Source organism: Carassius carassius, chromosome 2, assembly GCF_963082965.1.
Source record: "Carassius carassius chromosome 2, fCarCar2.1, whole genome shotgun sequence".
Taxonomy (NCBI): domain Eukaryota; kingdom Metazoa; phylum Chordata; class Actinopteri; order Cypriniformes; family Cyprinidae; genus Carassius; species Carassius carassius.
In genome coordinates, this window is record NC_081756.1 from 43504050 (window position 1) to 43529568 (window position 25519).

At 38.8% G+C, this 25519-nt stretch overlaps 1 protein-coding gene across 1 annotated transcript in view; it reads left to right on the forward strand.

Moving 5' to 3' along the window:
- Positions 1–614: 614 nt before the first annotated feature.
- The window catches only part of vat1l (vesicle amine transport 1-like), a 41615-nt gene continuing 16710 nt past the window's right edge, over positions 615–25519 (forward strand). Inside the window, exons 1-7 of the mRNA XM_059504425.1 lie at positions 615–951; positions 1299–1428; positions 4339–4554; positions 4728–4870; positions 6395–6498; positions 7697–7752; positions 7869–8063. Coding sequence (XP_059360408.1) covers positions 662–951; positions 1299–1428; positions 4339–4554; positions 4728–4870; positions 6395–6498; positions 7697–7752; positions 7869–8063 — 1134 coding nt within the window. The 5' untranslated portion in view covers positions 615–661. The remainder of the gene's footprint in view (positions 952–1298; positions 1429–4338; positions 4555–4727; positions 4871–6394; positions 6499–7696; positions 7753–7868; positions 8064–25519) is intronic.

Here is a 25519-nt window from a genome sequence, read left to right on the forward strand (position 1 = left end):
TTTTAATGACTTGCATGGACCATTTTCACCACTAGATGTCATTTTTGTGTTTTGTAACAAAAAGCATATCCCTTGTGGCATTTTTAATTGTATCGCCAATATAAGGTACAGTGGTACTGAGGAGAAACCTCCTTATCAAGTATTTATTTATTTATTTCGTAGGCAATTACTAGTTTTACGGTACTGTATCTTATTTTGGTACAGTATTCTGCTTTCCAGTGAGAAGCATTCAATCAATTTCATTTGATCGAATCGGTTCGCTCGGATAGTTCATTCCAGTGCTTCTAATTGTATATATCTATATAACCGAGTATTTCTACGACGTAGTTCTTATTATGGACTTAAATACTTAGTTAAATATTCCTGTTTATCATTGTACTTGCCAATAAAATGTATACAGCAGCTTTAGTTTCAGTGAACCGCTTCCATAACTGATTTATCGACTCTTGAGAAGCTTCTTCTTTATTTTTCTTTCTTTATTCATTTACTTTGGAGGTGCAACAATATTTCCTTATACTGTTTAGCTCTTTATTTTTCCAAAAGTCTCATACATTTTAGAATAACCTCATTAACAGTCAAGTGATTCACAAACGTTGTGCGAATCGGTTCCAATGAACGATTCGCAAGAACGATCCGTTCATGATTCGAACATCACCAGTGGATGGTGCGGCAGGAGCAGCAAAGAGCGCAGTCACCGGGAGGGATTCCGCAGACCGTTAGGCTGTCCACATCACCTTCAGACATGGCAAAGGAAGGGACTGAGATTGCAGAAGAGACCGAGCAAATGATAGACCAGAAGGAGCCGGACAATCCCGTTTCTGCGGTTGTAGATTCAAAAGAAATGCGGGCTGTGCTGCTCACGGGCTTTGGTGGTCTAAACAAACTCAAAGTCACCAAGAAACCAATGCCAGAGCCTCAAGAAGGAGAAGTCAAAATTCGCGTGAAAGCATGGTAATTATCTCAGCTTGCATAGTCATTTAATAATTGTTTTTCAGCATGCGTGATGACTGTGGTGTGGCGCATCTGAGACTCGCGCGACTGGCAGCAGCAGCAACATGTTGCAGCAAGAAGAACAAGTGCTTTCATCTAATATCCGTATTAGTAATGCTATTTAGGATTTTAATATTTCATGATTTGAATGCTGGTGGTTTTGGAAGTAAATCATCATCATCAAAAAAAAAAACAAAAAAAAACTGGTGAATAAATGTAGGAGTCCAGAATACTTTATTACATTAATTATTAAAATAAACTAGAATTAAGTATTACATCTATCTTGACATCAACATTTAATTTTACAGTGGACTGAACTTTCTTGATCTAATGGTGCGTCAAGGAAATATTGATAATCCTCCAAAAACTCCTTTTGTGCCTGGATTTGAGTGTTCTGGGATTGTAGAGAGTGTTGGAGAAAACACTGAAGGCTTTGAGGTATGTGCAGAAATGTTTGCTTTTCTGATTTGTTGGTTGTGCACATATTCAGTAATGTATTGATTTTATACTTTTCTAATCTTTTATAGACAAAAAATTATTGGTTTTATATTCATCTAATTTCAGACTGGCATTGATAATTATAATAGAGTTTGCTGTATGGAGCTTGAAGGAATAGTTCACCAGTTTGCTGAAAATTTACACATCCTCTGGCCATCTAAGATGTACAGTCGTGGCCAAAAGTTTTGAGAATTACATAAATATTGGAAATTGGAAAAGTTGCTGCTTAAGTTTTTATTATAGCAATTTGCATATACTCCAGAATGTTATGAAGAGTGATCAGATGAATTGCATAGTCCTTCTTTGCCATGAAAATTAACTTAATCCCAAAAAAACTTTTCCACTGCATTTCATTGCTGTCATTAAAGGACCTGCTGAGATCATTTCAGTAATCGTCTTGTTAACTCAGGTGAGAATGTTGACGAGCACAAGGCTGGAGATCATTATGTCAGGCTGATTGGGTTAGAATGGCAGACTTGACATGTTAAAAGGAGGGTGATGCTTGAAATCATTGTTCTTCCATTGTTAACCATGGTGACCTGCAAAGAAACGCGTGCAGCCATCATTGCGTTGCGTAAAAATGGCTTCACAGGCAAGGATATTGTGGCTAGTAAGATTGCACCTAAATCAACAATTTGTATGATCATCAAGAACTTCAAGGATAGTGGTTCAATTCTTGTAAAGAAGGCTTCAGGGCGTCCAAGAAAGTCCAGCAAGCACCAGGATCGTCTCCTAAGGAGGATTCAGCTGCTGGATCGGAGTGCCACCAGTGCAGAGCTTGCTCAGGAATGGCAGCAGGCAGGTGTGTGCGCATCTGCACGAACAGTGAGGCCAAGACTTTTGGAAGATGGCCTGGTGTCAAGAAGGGCAGCAAAGAAGCCACTTCTCTCCAAAAAAAATATCAGGGACAGATTGATCTTCTGCAGAAAGTATAGTGAATGGACTGCTGAGGACTGGGGCAAAGTCATATTCTCCGATGAAGCCCCTTTCCGATTGTTTGGGGCATCTGGAAAAAGGCTTGTCCGGAGAAGAAAAGGTGAGCGCTACCATCAGTCCTGTGTCATGCCAACACTAAAGCATCCTGACACCATTCATGTGTGGGGTTGCTTCTCATCCAAGGGAGTGGGCTCACTCACAATTCTGCCCAAAAACACAGCCATGAATAAAGAATGGTACCAAAACACTCTCCAACAGCAACTTCTTCCAACAATCCAACAACAGTTTGGTAAAGAACAATGCATTTTCCAGCACGATGGAGCACCGTGCCATAAGGCAAAAGTGATCACTAAGTGGCTCGGGGACCAGAATGTTGAAATTTTGGGTCCATGGCCTTAAAACTCCCCAAATCTTAATCCCATTGAGAACTTGTGGTCAATCCTCAAGAGGCGGGTGGACAACACTGCAAATACTGACTCTTTGCATAAATGTCATGTAATTGTCGATAAAAGCCTTTGAAACGTATGAAGTGCTTGTAATTATATTTCAGTACATCACAGAAACAACTGAAACAAAGATCTAAAACCAGTTTAGCAGCAAACTTTTTGAAAACTAATATTTATGTAATTCTCAAGACTTTTGGCCACGACTGTAGGTGAGTTTCTTCTTTGGAACGGATTTGGGTGACTTGCTCACCAGTAGAGCTATTGCATTGAATGGGTGCCGTCAGAATGAGAGTCCAAACAGCTGATAAAAACATCATGATAATCCACAAGTAATTTACACCACAATAGTCCATCAATTGACATCTTGTGAAGCAGAAAGCTTTGTGATTGTTAGAAACAAATCCAGTGTTTTAACTATAAACCAGTGCTCGTGGCCAAAATGATTGAAGCCATAATTCATATTAGCGCTTCCTCCAGTGGAAAAAAAAATCCATCCTCTGTTGTCAAACTGTTTTGAACTATTTATGCTTCTAAACGATGCTTGATCTGTGCATGTTTCTGACTCATCAGAAGACACCACCTTTTCACTGGAGAAAACAATCTAATGGATAAAGGAGTTGTATTTTAGCTGGAAGCAATTGTTTGGAGTTTAAACATTTTTAATGATGGATTTGTTTGTTACAAACACACTGCTTTTCATTTCACAAGATGATAATTGATGGGCTGGAGTCGTGTGGATTACTTGTGATGTTTTTATCAGCTGTTTGGACTCTCATTCTGACGGCACCCATTCACTGCAGAGGACCCATTGGTGCATAAGTGATGTAATGCTAAATTTCTCTAAATCTGTTGAAAAAATGAACTCCTCTGCATCTTGAATGGCCTTAGGGTGAGAAAATAATCAGCTAATTTTCATTTTGGGTGAACTATTCAAAAGGAATAGTTTTAGTTTTAAACAAAACATTATTTAACAGTTTTGTGTCACATTTAGAAATATATTCGAGAGCAGATCCTCATCTAGTTGATTCATTGAAGTGCTTGACTGCTCTTGGGACATTTAAACGTTGGTTAAAAACACATCATTTCCATCTTTATTTGACCCTCTATCTCTTGCACTCTATATTATAATTCTATTCTTTAAAAAAAACTAACTAGCTTTCTAATCTTTTTGTATTCTATCTTTACATGTACATCTTTCTTTACATTTATTATACAATTAACAAAAGCAAAAAAGACCTAACACTAGCTTGCTCTATTCTTTTTCTATTCTATCTGTTTATTATATTATTTAAAAAGCCTTTGCTATGTGTTCTGCGCTTAAGCTAACTGAGACTTGTTATAGCACTTATATATCATTTTGATTGCTTCCATTGTCCTCATTTGTAAGTCGCTTTGGAAAAAAGCGTCTGCTAAACGACTAAATGTAAATGTAACTATTCCTTTAAGGACATGTCTTGCCTCCTTTCAGATCGGTGACAGAGTGATGGCTTTTGTAAACTACAGTGCTTGGGCAGAGGTGGTGTGCACACCATTGGATTTTGTGTATAAGATCCCAGACGACATGACGTTCCCAGAGGCGGCTGCCTTCTCTATGAACTTTGTGGCTGCCTACATGATGCTGTTTGAAGTGGCCAATCTCCGGGAGGGGATGTCTGTGTTAGTTCACTCCGCAGGAGGTGCGGTGGTAAGTCTGTTGCTTTGAGGGAAAGGGTTAGTAAAGAAACTTGCAAGTTTTATTTTAGCTTATAGAAAAATGGGAATTTGGATACAAAACATCATCGTAATGATCCAGTTTTGATATTTAGCTTTCCTAGTTTAACAAGCGAATATCAAATCTATTGATCTTCTCCATATTAGGGTCAAGCAGTCGCTCAACTGTGTTCCACTGTCCCGAATGTCACTGTGTTTGGGACCGCCTCTCCCTTCAAACACGAAGCCATACAGCATTCAGTCACTCATCTGTTTGACAGAAACATCGACTGTGTTCCAGAAGTTAAGAAGTAAGCACAAACGCTGTTTTTGATGTTACATGAAAGTAAACGAGTGTAGAGAAACAGGATTGGTTAGGTGATGAGAATATAATACATGAGTCATACTGGGAGGAGAAGGCAAGTCTGAGAAGGCAGACGTGTCACCAGTGCTTCCTCTAGACCTGTGTGGCTAGTCCCCATGGCAACACCCAGCAGATGGGAAGGTAGTGTGTTGTAGTATGTATGGGGAGGGGCATCTGTACGTCCTTCTGATCAACCACACAAAGCCTGAAAATGTGCAGCAACTGACTCATTCTGAGCCAGCCGTGACAAATTTAAGTAAACATTATATTGCAGAAGTTTTAAGGGCTGGTGTCTAAAAGTTCCTATGGTGGATCTCAATTGTAATGCATCTTTTGTTGATTTTGTATTGGTAACTTTAAAAAAAAAAAAGTACTGAAACAAGACCATGGTGCAGTAATGGTAAAAATACATGGTAATTCTAAAATATAATAACAGCAACAACAACATTTTCTTGGTTTGTGTCTAGAATGATAGTACTTGGTAAATATGTATTTTATAGTGATTCTATGCATGTTTATGTTCTGGTTAAGCCATAAAATGTGCAGCTACTGATTCAGTCAGAGACAATTGCAACAATTTTTTTTTTTGTAGATTTATGGACTGTGTCTAACGTTTACTACAGTGGATCTACAAAGCATGTTTTGTATATTTTTATTGGTTTCCCTTACAAAAAAAGGTTTTATGGCAATTCTAAAACACACAAACATAGTTTAGTTGAAATCTTGAATGATAGTACATGATGCTTTTTGTTAGTTTTATTGTAACAAAATATGTGTTTAGTTGAAATGATTTGACCTTGATGCATGTTTTTGGTCAAAAAAAAAAAAAAGCCAGAAATTGTGCAGAAACTGACTCAAAAACAAATCTGAGGAAACATTATTTTGTTTTTATATTACTACAGTATTAACGTTTTTCTTTTCTTTTTTTTTTCAAGATTTAGGTGCTTTTGTCCAACGATTCCTATGGTGGATTTCATTTGTAAACAACATATTACTACGTTGGTTTATTTATAGAAAACTATGGCAGTATTATGTAGTTTTGTGTTATTCTATCAAAATGTTTTATTGAAGTGATTTAATCTTTGTGCATGTTCAAATTAATTCACTTAAATTGAGTATGAGAGAGAAGCTCAGCACTCTTTTCATCTCTGTGGTTCCACATTCCAGTCAGGATCAGGGGCAAAGCAAAATTTAATCTGACTCAAGTTGGTCTTGCTTCCACAATAGGCAGAACCCCGGGCATCACAAGACCTCCTAATGGTCAAGCTTTGTAGGCGGTCCACGAACCATGAAGACAGGAACGCATTAAAACCTATGTTTATAAAGACAAACCTCTCATTCCTTATCAGCTGAACAATATTCAGTATTAGGGTATTATTAATATTCCAAATTTTCAGAGGCCCCCATTTAAGCAGCCTACCAGTGCTTAGAGCAGTAATATATGATTAATGGTGTCTTTTTTCTTCTGCAGGATATCTCCAGATGGAGTAGACATTGTACTGGACTGTTTGTGTGGGGAGAACACAGGGAAAGGCCTAACTTTGCTCAAGCCCATGGGAACGTACATCCTGTATGGTTGGTACTAACAGATAGAAGAGCATTTACATAATACTTATTAATAGTAATGTAGTTGTTTAGTTTAGGTATGGGGAGGATTAAAGAATCTAGAATATGGTCACACAGAGTAAGGCATAATATGTGCTTTATAACTATGAATAAACAGCCAGTATGCTAGTAATATGCATGCTAATAAACAGCTAGTTAATGGTGAGAATTGGTCCTATAGTACTATAAAAGATCTTCCCTTCTGAAAAAGAATTTTAACATACGTTTAAAAAGTGGACTGTGATATATATTAAATGGTGATGACTAATGATGACAGAACTTTCATTTTTGGTAACTATTGCATCATGCAATGGTCATGCATTGTAAAAAAAGAAATTCAAGAAAAAATATAGTAAGATGTTATTTTCCCTTTGTTGGAAATATCCAAAAGGTTCATTTGTGACCTTCTGACCCTCATCTAAAAGCAGTCACTAGACACATAAGGTGTCGCATTCTGCCAATTGAGGTTAAACACATAATTCACATAGAAGATATTGCCTGCAACTTTAATTACTTCAATTCCCTTAGCTTTCTTGTCCATTAGGAATATCTAATTAGAAGGGACACCACAGAGCAGAGCAGAGATAATGTAAAATTTTGGTTTAAGAACACATTACTGCCAAATGAATGAATCAGTCATCATCATCTGGATGGACCTTATTAATAAGAGTGCCATTTGGCATTGCTGTAATAGTGCCACGTTTTATTGCTTCATATGCCAAGATTGTACTTTGCATTTTACAACATCTCATGTCCATTAAAAATGTTATGTTTGATCCACTTGCTCCAGCAAAAATAATCATTGTTTTCAGACAGGTTTCAGACATTGCTCAGATAGCTTGAAATCAATATTGGTGTGTCGGATTTGTTGAAATGCTCAAACAAGCAATGTTTTGAAGCCTTCACAGAAACACAGTGTTACACTCATCAGAAAAATCAATTAACCTATGAGTGGTTTACTTATAGTTGACTTGACTCTGTAAGTTAACCCTATAAAGCCTACTGTTCATATTTTATTCAGTCATCATTGTGGTGAATTTTATGTTTTACCTCCACAATAGCAACTGCACCTTTGATCATAAAATCAAACACAAAAAACACATATGCACACACACACACACACACACACACACAGTGTTAAAATGTACCTTTGTGAACATATTTCCAGGTTCATCAAACATGGTGACAGGAGAAACAAAAAGTTTCTTCAGTTTTGCTAAATCTGTGAGTACAGTTTTATTTAACCATCTTAAGTGTTGGTACATGATGTAACTGTTTCATGTTTTGAAGTTTTGGTGGTCTGTTATCATTGTTAAAAAAAATGGTTCTTTATCTCACAGTGGTGGCAGGTTGAGAAGGTGAACCCTATCAAACTCTATGAGGAGAATAAAGTCATAGCCGGATTCTCGCTCCTGAACCTCCTCTTCAAGCAGGGTGGGTGTAGCCAAGTCAAGACAGCAGTGCAAAAACTTCTTTCACTTTACAACCAAAAGAAGATCAAGCCTGTTGTTGATTCACTTTGGGCGCTTGAGGAGGTAAGAGACAGCGCTTTCATATGCAGTCAAATTTTCTTTTGAAAGCTTGAAACTTGCAATGTAAACATATCACACGCATGTATTTAAGTTTGGAATGATGAAGATTTTGTAATGTTTTTGTAAGGAGTCTATAATTCTCACTTTGGCTATTTGATCGGATGTATAGTAAAAATTGTAAAAGTGTGAAATATTGTTACAATTTAAAATTATATATTTCTATTTAAATCTATTTTGATTTATTGCAATTTCCATTTCAGGATTCTTTGACTAATAGGAAGTTCAATAGACCAGCATTTATTTGAAAACAGAAATTTTTACTTGAAAATTTTTTTTTACAAATTTTGTAACATTAAAAATGGCTTTTACTGTCAGTTTTGAACAATTTAACTTTCCCAAACTTTTAAATGGTGTACACTAAATTATTAAGCAGCCAATACAGTTTTCTATTAATGATAATAGTAAAGTTTTTGTTTCTTGAGCCCTAATTCAGAATTTTAGCATGATGTGACACTGAAGACTGTAGTAATGATGTTGCAAATCCTGCTTGCATCACAGGAATAAATTATATTTTAATATATATTTAAAGAGAATAATGGTCTTAAATTAGCAATATTTTACAATATCACTGATCTTACTACATTTTTGATCAAATGAATGCAGCCTTGGTGAGCATGAGATTTTCTTCAAAGACATTATAAAATCAAATCTAAAATATTATGAACTTTCGATCAGTAGTGTCAAAAAAATCACATTGTTACTCATCTCGCATTCAAGAAGCAAGCCAATCGTAACAGACTGTATTTACATCCTAAAGATCCAGATACATCCTAAAAATTCAGCTTTGCATCACAGAAATAAATTATTATTTAAAGTATAATAAATTTAAAAACAATTATTTTAAATTGTAATATATCACAATATTACTTTTTTTATGTATTTTTGATCAAATAAATGCAGGCTTGATGAGCAGAAGAAACTTCTTTCAAAAACATTAAAAATAGTAATGTTTCCAAACTTTTGGTCTGTACTGTAGGTAAAAAGCAGTTTAGAAAGGGCCCATTTAATTCAGAGAGGTTTAACCTGTAGGATTAATGTCACGAGCCAGGCTAGAACTCGGGTCTCTGGTGTGGTGGTTGAGAGATCTGCCACTAGGCCACAGAGGCTGAGGTGTTGGACACAATTGAAATACTCAGGTCAGTACTCCAAGCAATACTGGTTTATTAGAAAAAAAAATAAGGACTTCGCAAGCCAAAAAATCCAACAAAAGTTCTTCTCAGACAGAGGAATTAATAACAAGAGAGATAATGGGAAAACAAAAACCACAAGGGAAAATAAAAACTCCACGAGGGGAGAAAACAAAACTAGAGCATGTGAACAATCAAATAACTAGGAACACCTTACTTGAGAAAGCTTGGAAGGACTTGTAAATACAGAGCTGATAGCACACAGCCTGGACTCAAAACCAAGTGTCAAGCAAAGGGAAAGACTCAGCTAAAATACTCTAAGAGAAACAAGGCACAGGTGACCTGGATAACGCTAACAAGAGTAGACAAAGAAGAACTAAGACAGAAGGGAACACAGGGGACCTCTAGAGGCACGGAGACAAACTACAGGAGGTCAAATGCTGACAATTAAGATGGAGTAAAAACAAAGTTTTGCCTTGTTTTAGATCATGAAAAAAGCAGTAAAGAAAAATACATGAAATGATCTTTATGATATCTAAACATGTCAAAATAAGTCACCTTAATATCAATGTGAATTGCCATTCACAGCCCATTTTAATGTGAATTATTTAAGTTTGAAACAGTCCATTTTGATCTAATGTTGATATTAATGTAATTGATCAAATCAACACTGTGGCTCATTTTATATTTAGAGTATGAATCACTTTCTTTGTGCTCTGCTTGCCAGTGTGATTTCACTTCAGTTCTGTCATCAGTCAAGCAATACATGTACCTCCTCTAAATCCCTGAAAATTGAATTCCCTGAAGCCCTGAAAGCTTGGCTTTTAAGGTTTGAATGCATGTGTGCCAATCTCTGTTCCTGCATGTGATCAGCTGCTGTCTCAGACCATCAGATGACAGGTGGACAGTCCAGGCCTGGTGCATCTTTTTGCTTTAATTACAGCTGGTTTATGTTGTTCTGTTCTTCCTGCACAGCTAGACAACCCTCCCTCTGTGAAACACAACAGAGCAGCAGTCTGTGGTCAAACCTGCCTGTGTTTTACAGAGCACTGTGTCATACGCTTAATTCACATTGACTGCTAGCACATGGAGTGATTATTGCATTATTAATATTGAAAATGATGGAAAACTGCGATTTCCTGTGTGGCATGGCGGCACATTTTACTTTTTGGATTATGCAGCTGTAATTTACTTATTATTAGATACTATACTATAATATACTAAGTTTTAGAATAAGAAAATGCACGTGTACCGTAAGTGTTGCTATTTCCCTTTATTTTGGCCATGCTAGTGCCATAGCTTTTTTTTTTTTATTCATCCCATGTTTCCACTTCCATTAAATGCATTACATTGATCAAAAGTGACAGTTTATTTTTTTTATTAATACAAAAAATATATATATTTCAAAGAAACGCTGTTCATTTGACATTTCTATTAATCAAAGAAACCATAAAATGTATCATGGTTTCTGTAAAAAAACCGAACTGCCACAACGGTTTTTATTGATAATGTTAAGAAATGATTCTTGAGCACCAGATCAGCATATTAGAATAATTTCTGAAAGATCATGTTACACTGAAAAACTGAATAATGGCTAAAAAATTTAGCCTGGCCTTCACAGAAATAAATGATATTTTAAAATATATTTGAAAACAACAACAAAAAAGTTGTTTTAAATTGTAATAATATTAAACAATATTACAGTTTTTTTGGTCTGGTTGGGTTGTTAATATTTTTCAAGTGAACTCTCGAAATACTTTATTTAGGTAGTACTTTACAATAATAAACACATTAATACACTTTAATCTACTTCGTTATGCTATTATTACTAAGGAAATAGTGGTTATGAGCAGTTTTTTCATCTAAAAGTAAGCAACAGCAGGCAGCTGAATAAGACTATAATATACTGTAAACTCAAGTCCGACCGCCCCCCCTCGGTCCGAAGCCAGAACCCCCCCCCCCAACCCCAATCCTCCACTTTGGTGCTGGGCCTGAATGGCCCAAATAAATAAAAAATCTGAGCTTATCTTGACTATTCCCGGTTGCTTGTTTTTCTTGCAAAATCTGGCAACACTGAACCATGAAAAGACTAATGATGAGCTCAAGATATCAAATTTAACCCAAGATGTCAGAGTGTTAGTGTACAATCAGCCCTGTGAAAAACGAATCTTTAACTAAACACTTTAATTAAATTATATTTGTTTCTTATATTAAAAATGTAATATTTCAGTTCCCGGCATTGCAGTATAGTCCTCAAGCTCTCACAGTCCAAATGAAATCTTGCCAATTGCAGTTGCAAGCAAGAGGGTCCAAAATTAAAATAAATAAATAAATGGTATTGAAAACTAAATCAAATCAAGTCAGTTACCACAGAGAAATCTGCTTTGCAGTGAAATTAAATTTACTCACATCACTTTTATCAAATAAAAACAGCAAGGACGAGACTTGAGATTTGGTTATTACATTTTCTTAATACATCTCCTAATAATACATCTGTTATCCATGTTAAAATTTTACATAGAGATGTAAGTTTAGAGATGAAATAGACATATGATTTAGACTACAGAAGAACAATATCCCAAATAAATCAATTGAATTACATTTACATTTTGCAGATGCTTTTATCCAAAGCAATTTACAATTGGGGGATACATAAAGCGATTCCTTTTAGAAGTAACAAACAGACACAGGAAGTTGATAATACCTAGTCTTAGGCATTGTTTGAACAAGTACAAGCTAGATAGAGAAGGAATGAATAGAGAAAGACATTTTCTTTTTTTTCTTTTTTATGATGAAGTCAAGTAGTTTTGAAAGAGATGAGTTTTCAGCTGTCGCTTGAAAATTGTCATGGATTCAGCATTCCGGACAGGGGTGGGAAGATCATTCCACCAGCCAAGAATGGGGAATGGATAATGTTCTGGAAGTGATTTTGAGCCTGTGATGGTACCACGAGGCGTCGCTCACTAGTGGATTTCAGACTTCTGGAGGTGATGTAGATTCATAGTAGTGAGTAGAAGTACAACACGAATTCCGGAAAAGTTGGGACGTTTTTTAAATTTTAATAAAATGAAAACTAAAGGAATTTCAAATCACATGAGCCAATATTTTATTCACAATAGAACATAGATAACGTAGCAAATGTTTAAACTTAGAAATTTTACACTTTTATCCACTTAATTAGCTCATTTAAAATTTAATGCCTGCTACAGGTCTCAAAAAAGTTGGCACGGGGCAACAAATGTCTAAAAAAGCAAGCAGTTTTGAAAAGATTCAGCTGGGAGAACATCTAGTGATTAATTAAGTTAATTGATATCAGGTCTGTAACATGATTAGCTATAAAAGCTTTGTCTTAGAGAAGCAGAGTCTCTCAGAAGTAAAGATGGGCAGAGGCTCTCCAATCTGTGAAAGACTGCGTAAAAAAATTGTGGAAAACTTTAAAAACAATGTTCCTCAACGTCAAATTGCAAAGGCTTTGCAAATCTCATCATCTACAGTGCATAACATCATCAAAAGATTCAGAGAAACTGGAGAAATCTCTGTGCGTAAGGGACAAGGCCGGAGACCTTTATTGGATGCCCGTGGTCTTCGGGCTCTCAGACGACACTGCATCACTCATCGGCATGATTGTGTCAATGACATTACTAAATGGGCCCAGGAATACTTTCAGAAACCACTGTCGGTAAACACAATCCGCCGTGCCATCAGCAGATGCCAACTAAAGCTCTATCATGCAAAAAGGAAGCCATATGTGAACATGGTCCAGAAGCGCCGTCGTGTCCTGTGGGCAAGGCTCATTTAAAATGGACTATTTCAAAGTGGAATAGTGTTTTATGGTCAGATGAGTCCAAATTTGACATTCTTGTTGGAAATCACGGACGCCGTGTCCTCCGGGCTAAAGAAGAGGGAGACCTTCCAGCATGTTATCAGCGTTCAGTTCAAAAGCCAGCATCTCTGATGGTATGGGGGTGCATAAGTGCATACGGTATGGGCAGCTTGCATGTTTTGGAAGGCTCTGTGAATGCTGAAAGGTATATAAAGGTTTTAGAGCAACATATGCTTCCCTCCAAACAACGTCTATTTCAGGGAAGGCCTTGTTTATTTCAGCAGGACAATGCAAAACCACATACTGCAGCTATAACAACAGCATGGCTTCATCGTAGAAGAGTCCGGGTGCTAACCTGGCCTGCAGTCCAGATCTTTCACCTATAGAGAACATTTGGCGCATCATTAAACGAAAAATACGTCAAAGACGACCACGAACTCTTCAGCAGCTGGAAATCTATATAAGGCAAGAATGGGACCAAATTCCAACAGCAAAACTCCAGCAACTCATAGCCTCAATGCCCAGACGTCTTCAAACTGTTTTGAAAAGAAAAGGAGATGCTACACCATGGTAAACATGCCCCGTCCCAACTATTTTGAGACCTGTAGCAGAAATCAAAATTGAAATGAGCTCATTTTGTGCATAAAATTGTAAACTTTCTCAGTTTAAACATTTGCTATGTTATCTATGTTCTATTGTGAATAAAATATTGGCTCATGTGATTTGAAAGTCTTTTAGTTTTCATTTTATTAAAATTTAAAAAACGTCCCAACTTTTCCGGAATTCGGGTTGTAGACGAGTGCTGAGTCTGTGGCTGTTCTATATGCAAGCATCAGTGTCTTGAACTTGATGCGAAACACAACTGGTAGCCAGTGCAAGGAGATAAAGAGAGTTGTAACATGGGCTTTTTGGGGCTCATTGAAGACCAGTCATGCCGCTGCATTCTGAATCATTTGTAGAGGTTTGATTGTGCTTGCTGGAAGTCCAGCCAGTAGAACATTGCAGTAGTCCAGCCTATAAATGACAAGGGCCTGGACAAGAAGTTGTGCTAACACTTTAGATTGAGTAACGCTTATTAACTATTAACTATGACTTTTCTCTCAATAAATTTTTAGTTTGCTGCTTATTTATAGTTAGTAAGGTAGTTGTTAAGTTTAGGTATTGGGTAGGATTAGGGATATAGAATAAGGTCATGTAGAATAAGGCATTAATATGTGCTTAATTAGAACTGATACATGGCTAATATTCTAGTAATATGCATGCTAATAAGCAACTAATAGGTGTAACCATAAAATAAAGTGTTAGGGGCCTGATCTTTCTGATGTTGTGCAATGGAAACCTGCAAGATTGAGCAGATCTGTGCAGCTACTGTTGGATCATCTGGTTGAAATGAAAGATAGAGCTATGTGTCATCTGCATAGCAATGGTAGGAGAAGACATGTTGCCTGTATGATGGGACCCAGTGATGATGTGCATATAGAGAAGAGGAGGGGTCCAAGAACTGACCCCTGAGGAACCCCAGTGACCAGTTGATGTGCTTTGAATACCTTGCCTCCCCAAGCCACCCTGAAAGACATACCAGTGAGATTGGATTCAAACCAGCAAAGTGGAATCCCTGTGATGCCCAGTGATGAGAGGGCAGACAGAAGGATCTGATGATTCACAGTGGCAGAAGCAGCAGATAGATCCAGCATAATAAGAACTGATGATTTGAAATCAGCTTTTTTAATTCATTGGGCTTCCGTGAATGACAGTAGCGCTGTCTCAGTTAAATGGCCGCTGCTGAAACCTGACTGATTAGTGTCCAGTTTGTTGTTCTGTGAAAGAAACAATTATACCTGGTTGAAAACAACTCTTTCAAGGGTTTTCGCTATGAATGGAATGAGAGAGACCAGTCTTTAGCTATCTGTAAGTGAAGTGTTTAATTTAGGTTTTTTGAGCATTGGGGTTACCCGAGCCTGCTTGAATGCAGTGGGGAAGGTGCCTGTGAGGAGAGATCTGTTGATAATATGGGTGAGTTCTGGTAAGAGTGTAGGAGAGATTCCTTGGAAAAGGTGTAAGGGGATTGGGTCTAGAGGGCATGTTGTAGGATGGCTGGAGAGGAGAAGTTTTGATACTTCTGCCTCAATGGCTACGTTTACATGCACCCTAATAATCCATTTGTAATTGGATTGACAGCTCAATTGGATTGAAAAATGTTCGAGCTGCTCTTCCTTTTAAATAAAGTGTTGTATAAATGCATGTCCCATCATTATAAAACTTTCCTTTCACTCAGCAACTGTGAAGTGGAGCAGGACAACCTTGTTTTGGATACTTATCCACAGGCGATCCGGTTTGGGAGCGGGGAAGGGCTTTTTTTTTTTTGCGTGATAAATTGAGCAGCACATCGGTTTATATGTATATTTATGGGTAAATACAAATTCTGCTGTTAAAAAACAAATAAAGAAACCCGTGTAGGAGAGTGGTTATTATGTACAAACAATGAGATGCTCTATAGTATCTATATGTCACGTTCACTTTTTACCTTCACTTTCACTATTTGAGCACGTGCGCATGTCAAAAAAAATCTATTCCTACTGTATTTGAAGTTAATGACATATAAACACACACATCAACCCGATCACTTTATTAAACGTTCATGTAAACACTACAATCAGATTCATCAATTGTAATGAATTCAGTCCGATTGAACCAAAAAGTGTGCATGTAAACATAGCCAGTGAGGGGACAGAAGGAGAAGATGGGAGTTTTAGCAGTGGGTGTGGTTGGTTTGGAGTCCTGTATGTGTGGGGCTGAGAATGATTATTGTTCTGGTTTTGTCTGTGAAGAATGTGGCGAAATCATCAGCTGTTATATTAGTGGTGGAGTGGGACAGAGGAGAGAATTTAATGTTTTGAATAGATTACGTGTCTGGAGTGCTGTTGATCTTAAGGAAGTATGAAAATTTGGCAGTATGGACTTCAGCAGAGAAAGATGAAAGCAAAGACTGATAAATACTGAGGTCTGACGGATATTTTGATTTTAACCATTTTCTGTCTGCTGCCCTGAGTTTGATCACAGAGAACATCAGATAACCAGGGGTTAGAGGAGGAAGCCCATACTAGCCTGGAAGAGAGAGGACAAATTTTGTCTAAACTAGAGGTTAAAGTAGACCATAAAGTGTCAGTTGCTGCATTCACATTCAGAGATGAGAAATTGGTAAGTGAGGGAAGAGAGGAGTATATTATGGAGGAAGGATGTAGTTTAAATGTAATGAAGAAATGGTCAGAGATATGTAGGGGTTTTCCCAAAATGTTTTCTGCAATACAATTGCGTGTGTAAATTAAGTCAAGTTGGTTGCCTGATGTGTGCGTGCTTGTAGAATAAGTCTTTTGAGATCAAATGAAGCAAGAAGTGAATGGAAGTCTGTAGCATAAGGCTTGTCCAGATGAATGTTGAAGTCGCCAAAGAGAAAAGTGGACTGCCATCCTCCGGGAATGAGGACAGCAGGCCATCCAGCTCCTCCAGGAAGGTGGATAGAATTTGCCCAGGAGGACGGTAAATTACCAGAACCTGTTTTATAGGCGCTCTTACAGTGAACACATGAGATTCAAATGAGTTATAATTGCATAGGATAGAGTGGGTTGAGTATTTCCAGTAGTTAGAAAAGAGTAGACCAGTGCCCCCACCCCGGCCAGACTAACAGGGTGAGTGTGATAGAAAGAGAAATTGTTAAACATAGCAGCTGGGGTTGCTGTGTCTTCTGGACGAATCCAGGTCTCAGTCAAGCCCAAGATGCTAAGTGTGGATTGTAAAGAAAAAGCTGAAATAATAATATAAAAAAAAATTATAATAACAATTTAGTCCCTATTTGATGTCTTTAACTACAGTTTGTTTACTGTATAATACTTTTATCTACTCCTTTTGCGGTATTCCTGTTGCACAACTCACTTGTGCACTTGTATATGTTGATGTAAGAGAGCAGGGGAAGGGGCTGTGGTGCGAATGAAGACATTTTATTGGTCAATGCCTGACCAGTGAACAACGCCAGCCATCGTGACTTGCCAAGAAAGAAATTTGTGTTTTATGCATATGTATCAGTTATTTGCAAAACGCTGCAAACTATTTTAACTGAATTTCCTTAGCTTTTCAAAAAGCTCCATTACTGACATGCAAATTAGGAATTTAATCCAATGAAGAAGTTTTAAATTTTTTTTACAAAACATAAACAGGAATTGCAACAGGAATTGGGTTGTAAGTGCCGACTTGACATTAAACAGCGAAATTTAAGTAAAGTGCAAAAGTAAATATGCTGTAAACATTTGTGTCTGTCATTTTCTTTGTGTGAATGTAATTTTACACATTTGTAGCTGTTAATGTGCAACGTCCAGTTCAAAACACAGATGCTTTCATTATTGTCTGTGTGTGCACATTGAAAGATTCAGCTTTTCACATCAGAGCTGTGAGTGTAAATTTCAATTTACAACTACAAATATTAATATGACAAGTTCTCACATTCAGATCAACAACCTCTCCAGTTTAGCTACTGATTTACCTCCATATCTTGTTACTCACCCTTAAATTATTTCAAACTTGTGTGAGTTTCTTTCAGTTGTTAATCACAAAATAAGATATTTTGAAGAATTTTGGTAGGCAAACCGTTGACGGTAGCCATCGACTTCCAGAGTATGACAAAAAAAAAAAAGGAAATCAATAGCAATCAACTGTTTGGTTGAGGGTAAGTAAATGATTACAATATTTTGCATTTTTGGGTGAACTATCTCTTTAGCGTGGAATATGGGTAAAGTTTTGTGATCTGGTTAGGTTTAAGTATGAATTAATGATTGGGGGAATGGTCAATAGAGAAATTATACATGTAATTGCAGAAATTAATCACAGGTGTAATTACATGCAGGTATAAAATATAAGTACCATTTAAATATGCTGTTACAGTCTGTTGTGGAGCTGAGTTCTTACTGAAAGGTATTTATATTTACATGTTTTTATAATTATATTAGTTATAATTGCTTGTTTATATAACTTTTATTATTCTATGAAATCGATAGCAGTTGAATTGTATTTATTTTTCCTTTGCTTTTTTTAGCCTATGACTGAATCCCAGCCATGCTCATATTCTGAACAACAATACTGCGCCTCATGTGAAATTTTGTTATGCTAGGCTGAACTAATATAATACAGTAAGCTCTAATAGCTGTCTTCTGCATGACTTTCTCCGTACTATGATTCAGTTTCTCACTCAATGCTTTCACACATTTCCTCCTGTTTCCCTACAGCTGGTTGAGTGCAGTGTTTATATCACACTGATTGATTGCATCAACTGAGACCATGTGTCAGACTCTTGAATTTGTGGATATTACAGCATTTGTCTTTTTGTGTGTATAATCAATTTAAGCATTAGTGTTTTTCTACCTGGCTTTGGGGGGAAATTTCTGTCTGTCAGCACAAGAATGCATCATTGACAGATGTTTTAGTGCTGTGCTGGAGGCAGTATCACGACTGCTTGGGAAATAATATTTTATAAGAGATGGCTAACAGGCTTTATACATTTTTAGTCAGAATGTATGGGTATGTGGTTTCAATACAACAATATTACATGTGAACGTGTTTCTTGACACAAAAGCATGAAAAGGTTTAGTAACATAAGGTTTTGTCCAAACTAAGTAGGCCTACCCGAAAAGCAGGGTCAAGCACCATCCAGAATTTAATCAAAACTTACAATTTGATTAAACAGAATTACAGTTTAGGACAAAGAAATCAAGTGAATTGAAAATCAAATAAATTCATATATGCATAAGTAGAAAAGGAAAGTTCAAATTCAAACTCATGGATTGAAAAAGAGACAACTTTAAAATTCGGAATAATAATAGCTATAGTTATTATAATAATATATATTATACAATTAGTACTCATTTTGAGCTCTTGCCGTGGTTCACTTGCACACAGAATCATGCCTGCATTGAATCCATCTGTATTGTATGGTGTAGCAATATGTAACCGAGCTATACTCAAAAAATAAGAGCAGATAAGAAACTTGAAATTGCAGATAAAAAAAAAACGGCTTAACCCAAGCTGGTTAGATGATTTCATTACTCTCTTTAAAATAAAGGTTATTTAGCATCTGTGGTTACATAAAGAACTTTTAACATCCATGGAATTATTTTTTTAAAGTGTAGATTTAAAAGGGATTTGGGCACTTTTAAGATCTGGATGAACAGCCAAACTAGCTAAATGCTGGGATATCAGCTGAACACTAGCTAACTTAAAGCAATAGTTCGCCCAAAAATGATGGTCACGCAGACCATCCAAAATCAGTTTGTTTGTTTCTTTATTGGAACATGTTTTGTGAAATTCATTTGTGGAAATTCCCTCAACAATGGATCCTCTGCAGTGAATGGGTGCCATCAGAATGCGAGTCCAAACTTCTAAAAACATCACAATAATTCACAAGTATGTGCTTATTTGTAAGAATTGAAACCATCAAGTTTTTATTTATTTATTTTATTTTATTTTTCAAACTGTCAGTTCTGACTAACATACTATAATAATTCTTCCTCCAGTGAAAAAAGTCCATCCCCGTTTAGAGCCATTTTGGATTAGTTTTTACAAATGGTGTTTGATCTTCACATATTTCTCTCCTGATTCAGACGAGATGACTCTTTCTTTCACTTGAGAAAGCAATAATATGGATATAGAACTTGCAGTTTAGCCAATTTGAAGTTAAAGGGTTACTCCACCCAAAAATGAACATTTTGTCAGTATTCACACACCCCCATGTTGTTCCAAACCCATAAAAGCTTTGTTCATCTTCGGAACACAAATTAAGATATTTTGTATGAAAACAGGATGGCTTGAGACTGTCTCATAGACTGCCAAGTAAATAACCGTTTTTTATCCAAAATGTCTTAAATTGTGTCTGAAGACGAACAAAGCTTTTATGGTTTTGGAACAACATGGGGGTAAGTTATTAATGACAAAATTTTCATTTTGGGTTGGAGTATCCCTTTAAATGGATAGTTTGGCCTAAAACAGAAATTCTGTCAACGTTAACTCACCGATATGTTGTTCCAAACCTTTAGGAATTTCTCTTTTCTGTTGTACACAAAGGAAGATATTTTGAAGAATGTAGGTTACCAAACACGTGCTTTTAGCCATTGACTTGTAACCCCCCACCATGGAACTCAATGGTTACCAGCATTCTTCAAAATATATTTTTTGTGTTTAACAGAAGAAAGAATCTCATATTGGTTTGGAATAACTTGAGGGTGAGTAAATGTTGACATCCATCCATCTTCTACCGCTTATCCGGGGCCGGGTCGCGGGGGCAGCAGTCTAAGCAGAGAACCCCAGACTTCCCTCTCCCTAGACACTTCCTCCAGCTCTTCTGGGGGGACACCGAGGCGTTCCCAGGCCAGCCGGGAGACATAGTCTCTCCAGCGTGTCCTAGGTCTCCCCCGGGGTCTCCTCCCAGTGGGACGCGCCCAGAACACCTTCCCGGGAAGGCGTCCAGGAAAAAAAAAAAAAAGACAAAAGCCTTTGGGTTTATTGAAAATGTTCTCTGATGAATTATAGCACTTTGCTTGAGCTTTTACTGCATGTCCTTTTCTTTCGGAAGTACAGAAGGCCATTTTAAGGCTCGAGATGGGTGATGGTTATGCAGTTAGAATCTTGTCAGCCAGTATCAGGTGATTACAACACAAAAGACACAACACGTGGCCTTAATCACAGACTGACACTTCCCACATTGATAATGAGAGAAAGAAGAGGGATGGAAGGAGACAAAACAAATGAAAAAAGGAGTGGGGGGGGGGGGATACGGGAGGAGGAGGAGGAGGGAAAGAATAGCTTTGTAATGAGAAAATGAGAATATTAGAGAGGCAACAAATAAGTGACCTGAGGATGAGCACAGATGGCGAACCAGGAGCGTCATGCACCTATTTTTTCAAAAGAGGCACCTGTGGGAGTTAATTTTATGGAAGGCAGCAGCTTTGACATTTTTTACATTTAAAATCCATTGGCTGAAAAAATCTGAGGGGGCAGGTGTCCTCAGTTTGAATGGGCATGATGCTTGTTCGGTTGACCGTAATGTTGTCAGAGCGCAGCAGGAGGGAACAGAATCTCATTACCTGTTTACAGTTCAAACTGCTGGCTACCCTTCGGCATGATATGAAGATGGCTTTCCTGATGTGAAATTGAACATTAAAAACATTCAGAGCTCTTACCTGGCCCAATATTCAATTTTAAATGAGTTTTTGCAAATTATACAGGTGACAAGGTCCTGCCAAACAGGTACAGGTGAGAAGTGTGGTCAAACGATTAATCGCGATTAATCACATCCAAAATAAAAGTTTTTGTTCACATTAAATGCACACACAATCAGTATTTATTTTGAAAATATTTACATGTATATACTATTATATATTTATATTATTATATTCTATATTCTATATAAATATATGTAGTATATAAACTTAACATATTTGTCTTAAATATATACATGCATTTGTTTGTGTGTATATATGCATAATAAATATACACAGTACACACTCATACATTATGTAAACAAAAACTTTACACCTTTACACAGAAAGTACCCTAGCATGAAGTGCCGGGACGTCTAGATTATAAAATCTAGCAAATGTGGACGGCGAGTTCCAACCAGCCGCCGCACAAATTTCTGCGATAGTCACATCACTAGACCATGCCCAGGATGAAGACACTGCTCTCGTCGAATGGGCTCTTACTCCAATTGGGCTGGTAGAGTAGGCTAGCTGGATTGCGTCCACAATCCACTTAGAAAGCCTTTGCTTTGAGACCGGTAACCCTCTGGCACGGTTTCCAAAGCATATAAAGAGCTGCTCTGATCGCCTTATCGGCGCAGAACGCTCTATGTAGACTTTTAGAGCCCTCACTGGGTAAAGCAGATTTAGCTCTCGATCGTCCTCTGTGTTTTGTTATGCAGAGAGAGTGACCACTTGTGCTCTGAAAGGTGTGGAGAGCACCTTTGGTACATAGCCATGCCTTGGTTTCAGGATGACCTTTGAGTCGTTAGGCCTGAATTCTAGGCAATTAGGGCTTATCGAGAGTGCTTGTAAATCGCCCACACGCTTAACAGATGCTAGTGCCAACAGCAGAGCGGTCTTTAGCGACAGGGCCTTAAGGCCTATGGACTGTAGCGGTTTAAAGGGGGGCCTCTTTAGGGCTCTCAGTACCGTGGGAAGGTCCCATGAAGGGACAGTGGAAGGGCAAGGTGGATGAAGCCTTCTTGCACCTCTCATAAATCGGACGACTAAGTCGTTTCTGTCCACCGACTGGCCTGCTATAAGGGCGTGTGACGCTGCTATAGTTGCTACGTAGATCTTGAGCGTGGAGGGGGATCGTCCCTTCTCCAAGAGCTCTTGTAAAAATGACAGTATCACTGATAAGTCGCAGGAGGTCGGGTTTTCGCCATGGTCTGAGCACCATGTGGAGGACACAGACCATTTGGAGGCATAGAGGCGTCATGTAGACGGAGCTCTAGTCTGTGAAATTGTGTTTAGCACACGCTCAGGGAGTCCCATTAGTTCCCGTCGAGCGACCAAAGGTGCAGTGACCACATCTCTGGGTGCGGATGCCAAATCGTTCCGTCCACCTGAGAAAGGAGGTCCCGCCTCAAAGGAACGGGCCATGGGGCCGCAGTCAGCATCTGTGACAGGTCAGCTATCCAGTGCTGATTTTCCCAGAGTGGGGCTACAAAAAGAACCCTACATCTCTGGTCCCTGACCCGCCTGATTACTTGGGGAATCAGAGGAACCAGATGAAGAGCGTAAAGAAGACGGTTGGCCAGTCCTGGGACAACACATCCTCGATCTTGGAAAAAATGTTGTGCAATGAGAGTTGTCTTTTGAGGCGAAGAGGTCTATTTCCGCTTTGCCAAAGATGTCCCATATCTTCTGAACTGTCTGCGGGTGGAGCCTCCACTCTCATGAGGAGACTCCGCTTCTCGACAGCATATCCGCGCCCTTGTTCAGTTTGCCTGGTAGATGCACTGCTCTCAGGGACCCCAAGTTGCTCTGGGTCCATTCCAGCAGTCGTGATGTTAGTCTGAAGAGACGCGTCGATGACAGCCCGCCTTGGTGATTTATGTAAGACACCACTGTCATGCTGTCTGATCTGACCAGCACGTGGTGGCTCTTTAGGTCTGACAGGAAGCTCTGGCAGGCCCTTGAACTGCAATCATTTCGAGGCAGTTGATGTGAAGCCTGCTCTCCTCTTTCGACATTTGGCCAAAAGCGTGTTTCCCTTCACACAGCGCGCCCCAACCTGTGTCGGACGCATCTGTGGAGATCACTTTCCTTCTGCAAACCATACCAAGCGGGGCACCCCGTTCCATCCATTGCATGTTCCTCCAAGGGGTCAGGGCCGAAATGCAGTCCTGACTCACTTTGATATTCAGGCGTCCTTGACACCACGCATGAGGTGGAACAAGCAGTTTCAGCCAATATTGGAGGGGGCACATACGTAGCAGCCTGAGCTCCAGCACCGGCGATGCTGCTGCCATAAGGCCCAGCAACTTCTGGAATGTTTTTACGGGGCGAGAAGCACCTATTTTGAAAGAGGCCACAAGTCGCTGTAGAGCCACGGCGTGCTCCGTCACCATTGTTGCCCTCATCGTTACTGAGTCTAACTATGTTCCCAGAAACTCTTGGCAAAATTCACCCTGAGCACCAGGCATTCCAGATGGCTGAGGAGCAAAGTTCTGTAACTTGATGCCTCCCCCTCTGACTGAGCTAGAACTAGCAAGTCATCGAGGTAATTGAGAATGCGGATTCCCTTCTGCCTGAGAGGGGAGAGAGCCGCATCCATGCACTTTGTAAACGTGCGAGGTGCCAAAGACAGCCCAAAGGGGAGGACCTTGTATTGGTAAGCCACGTCCTCGAAGGCAAATCTCAAGAACGGCCTGTGAGGGGGGGCTATCTGGATGTGAAAGTAAGCGTCTTTCAGATCCAGCGAAAAAAACCAATCCACTGAGCGCATTTGTGAGACGATTTGTTTCAGCGTGATCATTCTGAAGTGCCGTCTCATGAGGGCGCGGTTCAGATGTCTTAAATCGAGGATGAGGTGCAGCCCGCCATCCTTCTTGGGAACTAGAAAGTAACAGCTGTAAAACCCTGAGTCGCGGTGCACTGGGGGAACGACTTCTATAGCTCCCTTCACCAGCAGATTTTCTACTTCGGCACGCAGAACGTGAGCGTTCTCGTTGTGCACCGAAGTGGTGACCATCCTGCGAAAGCGTGGTGGTCGTTGTGTGAACTGAAGGGAATAGCCGTGTTTTATTATTCCCATGACCCAATCTGATACCCCGGGAATGGCTTGCCATTGTGAGGCCCGGATGGACAGAGGTTGGATTAACTCGAGTGTTTGTCTGCCGCGGGGGGCACTCGTGAGTGGTATGTGAGGAGAACTGCTCTTTTTGTGAAGGAGTGTGTTTTTTATTTTGTGCGCTTTGCTGTCTGGGCGCTAAAAGGGGCCCATTGTTTGCAGAAAAAACTACTTCGTCGACACCTGGAGATGGACGGCAAAACACACGGGGCAGTTTGGTTGGTGGTCCGGCTGCAGCGAGACTTAGCCCCCTCCTCTTTCTTGCCTGTAGATCAGGATGACGGAGGCGGCGCGGGGTCCAGCCCTACCGTGACGGTGTCTGGTGACCTGGCAGAAGAGTGGCTTGGCAGTCACTTTGAGTCAGATGCAACGACATTTAGTTCGGCACTGATCTGAGGCCTGTGGAACGGAACGGCAGAGCTGTATCTCGAAGCATGATGCTTGACAGGCAAATACTTGACGTTTGCTTAATTGTCCTGTGCCTGTGGGCTTTGGCTAATTAGCCCCTCATACTGCATGGCTAAGTGAGCATTTGCTCAGGGGAGTTTATTATGACGCATAAAATAGAAATAAGGACTTAATCATTTGTACACAGTTTGAACAAGCAGAAGAATGATCTGTTTTTGCATACTGTAAAGTCTAAGCCACCCACACACATATGAAGCAGCTTGTTGTTAAGCACATTACAGCATTTTCATAACAGATAATGGATGTTCTTTGCTTAAGGCTGCAGCTGGATACTTGATTTATTCTAAACTTAAGTAGCTTTCACATTTCATGGATCCCTTTTAACCTGTAATTCTTCCATGTTTCATATTAATCTTGGCTTGGCTGTAAATTTGTAAACCTTGGGTTAACCAGCTGGATTAACCTGGGTCTTATTTGCATCCAGTGAGGTATAACTCTGACAACATGAAATTGAAAATCAAATTAACCTTTTAAAGCCTGAAATAATGGACAGAAAAACTTTTTTTTAAATGGAACAGTTTACTGAGCCTTGACAAACAAGCAAACAAATAAATAAATAAAAGGTTGTATGTGTTTTTTTTGGGTATAATATTTTATATCAATTTCAAAGTATTTTATGACTT